Raw genomic sequence first — 6,301 nt, 5'->3', positions numbered from 1 at the left:
ACAGCTCCACTTAGCTAATAAAGTCTTCTGAGCAGCAAGCGAATGCATTCACTTATTCTAAAATAAAAACAATTGATACAGGCCAAAAGAATAATTAGTACTTAAAACATTAAAACTACAGCACCACTGTATTGGGTTTGCGTGGCAAGGTTTTAAGTAGCGGGGGAGCTGCAGGGGTGGCTTCTGTGAGATGCTGCTAGAAGCTGCCCCCGTGTCTGGCAGAGCCAGTGCCAGCCGGCTCCAAGACAGACCCGCCGCCGGCCAAGGCCGAGCTCATCAGCGACGGTGCCAGCGCTTCTGAGATAAGAGAGTTAAGAAGGGAAAATAAACGGCACACAGCAATTGCAGCAATCTCAGGGGAGCGAGAGTATGTGAGAGAAACAACTCTGCAGACACCAAGGTCAGTGCAGAAGGAGGGGGAGGAGGTGCTCCAGGCGCCAGAGCAGAGATTGCCCTGCAGCCTGTGGTGAAGACCATGGTGTGGCCGGCTGTGCCCCTGCAGCCCGTGAAGGTCCAGCCAAGGTCAACCCACCACAACCAGAAAATGTGTATCAGCCACAGCCTACATAGCAACTTAAAAAATAAAAGGTAAAACAGAATGCTAGAGAAATAAAAGGTTTATTTTTATTAATTCACTTATTACAATAAACTTTAGTACAGTGTATTTAAGGTAAAGAACATTACAGTAGGATTTGTTTAAAACAGCCTATACACACATACTACTTTACCTTACTGGAAGTAAGTACAGGAGTGCTGCTTCCCCAAGCAGTCTGTTGAAGTCTACATTAATATCGACAGGAGAGTACAGCTGCCATGATCCACAGCGACATGGACCTATGAGGAGTATCTGACTATTAATGGTCTTCAAACATCTCGTTAGTTCCACACTTTACATTCATATTACTAATACGATCGATCCTCGGGAGCACCTGTTTTATCAGACTTCCACTCAGGACTGTCAAATTAGAGATACGATTGATACCCTAACATAATATGGACATAGCTGAAAATAAATTTAAGCCATAAACCACTTATTTTAAACTTGCTTTCTTAAGCCCATTGAATGTTACAACATACTGTTACAAGCTTGTGTTAAAAATAACCTAAAAAGTTGCAATTCTTTGTGACTCGGTTTGTCAGTAATGATCAGTCTATTCCATGACACACAAGTTGAGCCAATAGTTCTGATTTTAACATTTACTGTAATGGAGAAAAATTATATTGGAACCATATAGCAGAATGCTTGGCATAGATATTCATTATGCATGCTGAAAAGTTGGCATGTTTTCTTCATTTCTGGAGTGGTATCCTACTATGTGCAAGAGAAAGTCTTATTAAAAATACATACAAACCCAGCATATGAACAGAGTATTTAGGTAGTTATAAAATATTATGTACATGTATGGCACCTAGGAAATACTACAGTGACTGCTGAGCGCTAGGCAGGATGTGTCCTAATCCATTAATACTTTGAGCAGAAAGACAGGACATGAAACATGCATTTTGTGGCATGTATTCAGTACCAGTATAGAGGTATGATTGTTATGAGGAGGAGAAAATACTCCACCTGATGTTCTTTTACATTAGGAAGGCCAAAAGTCAGCCTTCTAATACTTACTGAATATACACTATGATCTTACTGACATTTAACTAGCCACTATAAACACACTGAAGGAACTCCCAGGCTTTGTTTACAGGATTATTTTATAAACACCCAGCAAGCCACGGCAGTCAAGGGCCACAAGGAATTTGTTATGCGATTCACAGGTTAGTGGGCTAAATTACAGCCAGAGTCAATAATGCAATTCTTCTGAACACCTACATGTGATACAATGGATAGTTAAGACTTGTCAGTTAAAAACCGTGCGCAATGCAATTGGTCCACTTGAAGTCAAGGCTAAAAAAAACCCCAACTACTTAAAAATTCCATAGAATTGGCATAGCAAAACTTAGAGCAAACCGGTGCTGTTCACAGTGCTCATCACTCACCATGCAAACAGAGCATACAGAGATATAGTGCATCACATACAGAATCATGGCTGGCATTCACAAGTTAAGCTGTCCAGATACTAAGCTGTTTTGACATTGACTTTGAGTGGAATGTTTTTAGCGAGCTATACAGCTTGTATGTCAGCCAAAAGTTCTCATGGTAAGCGCAGTATCAATTTTGCTTAGAAAAAGACAGCAAGTTTGTTCTTGCATCTAACCTTGTTGCATGCTGCCACATGTTAAACTATTTAGTTCACATTCCAACTGAAATGATAATCTTGGTATTTCTCCCTAGAAATTGTCCAGATTTGCTGACGGACCACAAGAGGGCTTTAACAGAGATGTGGTGGCCTGACATACTACCATCCTTCAACTGCTTATTAAAAACCCCTACAGCAAAGTCAGTGGGATGGAGTACATAAACTCTTCTCAGCTGCTTCTGTGCAAAGTCTGGTAAAGTATCTTAAATTCAGCTCCCATAAATTTAGGTTAAATCAATGGATTTAGTACTAGAGCTGTGAGGCATTTTCACACTTCTATTCACAAACCCTGCTGCAGGGGCAGTAATTTTTAAGCTACTCCAGCCAAATCTGCAAGAGCTCTTGGGCCAAACTCCACTGATTAACCCCTTGCTTACAAACCTGCATTTGGTAACAGTCACTTCTGAACATCAGTCTTAAACTTGAACAAGCTGACCTATTTCCTCTCTTGCATTAGGCCAGCATCGTACAATTTAATCTGCCCTAACAATCCAACAGGCAAATAAAATACAACACAGTTACCATAGATGAGTAAAGTGAGACTGAACTGTTAAGATTTTCAAGGCGCTTTTTTTTTTTTAACAAGGCTAGATTATTCTGTTACAAAAAGACAAGTTATGGATCTCAAAAGTGGCAAGTGAACTGCAAAGTGAAGCATTAAGGATGTACACATCAGAGAAACCTTTACACACTGTGTGGTTGAAAGACTTACCCAGTGTCTCAGATATGATCTAGGTTGCCTGCTGAATTGGAAAATGAGAAGTATCAGCTCAGAAAGCTAAACAATTAAAAAAGAAACAAAACAAAAAACCAAACTGTTTAGAAGTTCTTTTGCAAAGAAACTGCCCACATCAAAAACACCAGCAAATCATCATATGAACCAAAGACAGTAAATAGATTCTCCAACAATGTTTGTCTACACAAATTTTGGAACACCTTGCTTACTCCTCCCTTTCCCTTCCCTATAATCCTGAGTTAGTTTGCATGTGAAAACCTGGAACATTCAAATGAAGGGAAGGATGGGGAAGAAAAGGAGGTAAGAAAGATGCACTGAATCCACTAGTAACCTAAACCGTCCTGGAGCTCTTCAGATCAGGGAGAAGGAGTGTTCAGTAGGACAGTTAACTGAGGCAGGGATACTCTAAAGGAAATATTCCACATTCAATTCCTTGGGAGTACAGCGGTAAGCTAACCAGAGCACTGATTTATGTAAAACCACCTCAAAATCCCAAAAAGTATTTAAATCAGCTTAAATCTTACTGCCACAGTAGGTGGGGAAATGCAAATATTTAGAGACTATGACAACTCAACTATCTCACTTCAAGAGGAACACGAAGGGCCGATTTGTTAAGGAGCACTGCAGCACAGCTACTGGAAGTTTCTAGGGAAAATATACTGAAGGCAAAGGGTACTGATTGTCAAAGACAGGCTGGAAACAGGCTCACGGGGGTTCTTCTAATCACTTTTTCACTAGAATTAAAATGTGTGCAACATTTGAGAAAGCATCTACAAGTAGCTCAGGTTTCAATCTATTACTGTGAAATAATCTCATTCTTACTAATCCACATTGATAGAAATGAATAGTCAATGTTGGTGAGTGGCTACTTTGCTGGTTTTCACTCCTTTTATCAGGCTGATTGTTGACTCAAGTTTCTAATGAAGCTGTCAAAGACAAACTCGAAGCATCCTCAGATATACCTGAAAAAAAAAAAAACCTACTGCCTCGAGTTCTCTGTTTTACCAAGTGTCTGATGTTCTACCCATCATCCATATATAAACTCTGCAGCCTTTCCAGTACAGATACAAAATATTTAATACACATAGAAACATCCTGAAGTAATTTTATAAAGAAAGATTGTGCTTTTGTTTTCATATATAGTTAGAACTATTGCACTTGCCTCCAACTTGGGAAAGGTAAGTACACTAACACCAAATATATGTGAAATTTAGTCACTGAGAAGGAGAGAATCAAAGGAATGTCAATATATAAGTGCAAATAAAACAGGTGCTTTCAAGCACACACAAATGTAACCACTAAATTATTAAGATAGAGATCTTTGATTTTCAAGATAGAACTGTTAGAGACTACAGAAACCCTTGAAAACAAAGATCTGAAGAGAGAAATAACAGACTTAATGTTCCCAGAGATATTTCACAGCCCGTTACAGGCTACAATTTTTCCCTGGGCACCACTAAGTAATACTGTTGGATTCACATAGTTTCTCGACTCCCATCCATCCTCAATTTCTGAGCTTCTTAATTTTCAATACATAAAAAAAATGCTGGTTTTATGCATCAAATCCAATCAACACCCTCGCCTTATAAAGACATACCAAGCCTAACAAAATGATTTAACACAGTATTTCCTAGATTCATCAGGAGTGATATTCCAGAAACTAGCACTCAATCTGTGAGCGCGGCATTCTCCGTAAGCTCAGGGAGTGTCGGTGTATTTCCTGCATCTGCCTTTCCTGCATTTGCCTTATTCTATCTTTTTGCCACATCAAATTTTGTGGCATAGGGTATCTTTGTGTTCCCTGCAAGCACCTGAAGGGAATTCTCACATGGCAAGCTGTTGCTCTGCAGCGAGGCTGAGGCATAGGAGGCAGAAGCATCCAGCGCTTTCTCTCAGCACAGTAACGATAGGCCTCTTTCCTGTATTGCTTATCAATATCATCGCTGTTCTTCCACCCCCCAATTATAAAAACATCATCTTTATAGTAACAAATAGCTGCTCCTTCAATGCTAAGAACCTCTGGGGGTAAACTTTCAAGTATTTCATCGGAGGCCCTGCCAGAGATCTTTATCTTGGCTTCCTCATTATCTATAGGGTAACTCTTGGGGCAACATGATGCTGTATGGTAAAAGTTTGTGTTAGCAACGGACATCTGAAAAGAGCAATAATTATCAATGAGTGGCAGAGACTCCACATCCTGCCATTGTCTTGTTTCAGCATCGTATCTGATAATAACCGCTCTCAATCCATCTTCGCTATCACTGTCAACTGGAGTACGAGCAGCAACATAAACAAAACGGTCTTCTACAGAAACAGCTTTGACATCACGAAGAATCTTTGGTGCTGACTCCAGGTTAAGCCATTTGTCTTGCTCGGGATTATAAATGGCCACATCTTTAAAGCCAGGACTGAAATTGCCATGTCCACCAATACTGTACAAGTTTCCTTTAACTTCAGTAAGGCCAAAAGAATGCTTTCTGGTTATTAGATTTGACACTTGCTCCCAAATATTTCTGTTTGGATTGTACCTTTCTACTGTCTTGGCAAACCCTGGTTCCATGGAGCCAGCCACATAAACATAAGATTCTGTCACAGCAACAGCATGCCCATCAAGATGATTATGTATGTGCGGTAAGTTTACCCACCTATCTTCATCGATGAAATACCCTACGCACTCACTCAAGTAATCTCCTCCCTCCGATACACCACCAATCACCATAATGACGTCCATGTTTTGTCCAAAACGCGGCAACAATGCTACAGGACAAGTGGAATGTTGTAGATTACCAGACTGCAAGTTCTCAGACCGCAAGGCATGACTCTCCACAGCTTCAGACACTAGTTTAACACAGGCTTCACTGGTCGATACCAGCTTTTCAGATTTGACGTGGCGAGTAAGGTAAGTAGGTTTCATCTGAGACAATCTAAGCAGTTTAAAGAGATCTTCAAAGTACCTCTCTCTTTCCTCAGGATTTTTCTGAACCCACTTCAAAACAGTCTCAAAAAGGATTTCTTCTGAGTCCACTGTGATCTCTGAGTCCGAGAGCCAGTCTCGGATGAGGTGAAAGGGTAAAGTGTAGAACTCCTCATCTTGGATAACTCTGTGGAAGTTTCTCCTGATCATATCCTGAGCTTTGAGGGCCAGCTGATTCAAGGAATACATGTGGGCTAAGCTGTGAACTGCCACGCAGTTGGAGAGGTTGAGTTTCTTCTTCAGAAACTCTCCGCAGAACTCTTTTAACCGGGTCAGTAGAAACCTGCAGAACAAACGAACAGGGGTGATGCTGCGGCCCAGTTGCCGCCAGTCTGGTTGCCG

At 40.7% G+C, this 6,301-nt stretch overlaps 1 protein-coding gene across 1 annotated transcript in view; it reads right to left on the bottom strand.

Moving 5' to 3' along the window:
- Nucleotides 1–4,645: 4,645 nt before the first annotated feature.
- KLHL11 (kelch-like family member 11) overlaps nt 4,646–6,301 on the bottom strand; it is a gene marked incomplete at its 5' end in the record, with an annotated part of 1,919 nt that continues 263 nt past the window's right edge. The window contains one exon of the mRNA XM_010288289.1: nt 4,646–6,242. Within this exon, the coding sequence (XP_010286591.1) occupies nt 4,646–6,242 (1,597 nt within the window). The remainder of the gene's footprint in view (nt 6,243–6,301) is intronic.

This window comes from Phaethon lepturus, unplaced genomic scaffold (genome assembly GCF_000687285.1).
Source record: "Phaethon lepturus isolate BGI_N335 unplaced genomic scaffold, ASM68728v1 scaffold37325, whole genome shotgun sequence".
Classification (NCBI taxonomy): domain Eukaryota; kingdom Metazoa; phylum Chordata; class Aves; order Phaethontiformes; family Phaethontidae; genus Phaethon; species Phaethon lepturus.
The sequence above is the reverse complement of the archived record's forward strand: the minus strand, read 5'-3'. Positions and strand labels throughout refer to the sequence as shown.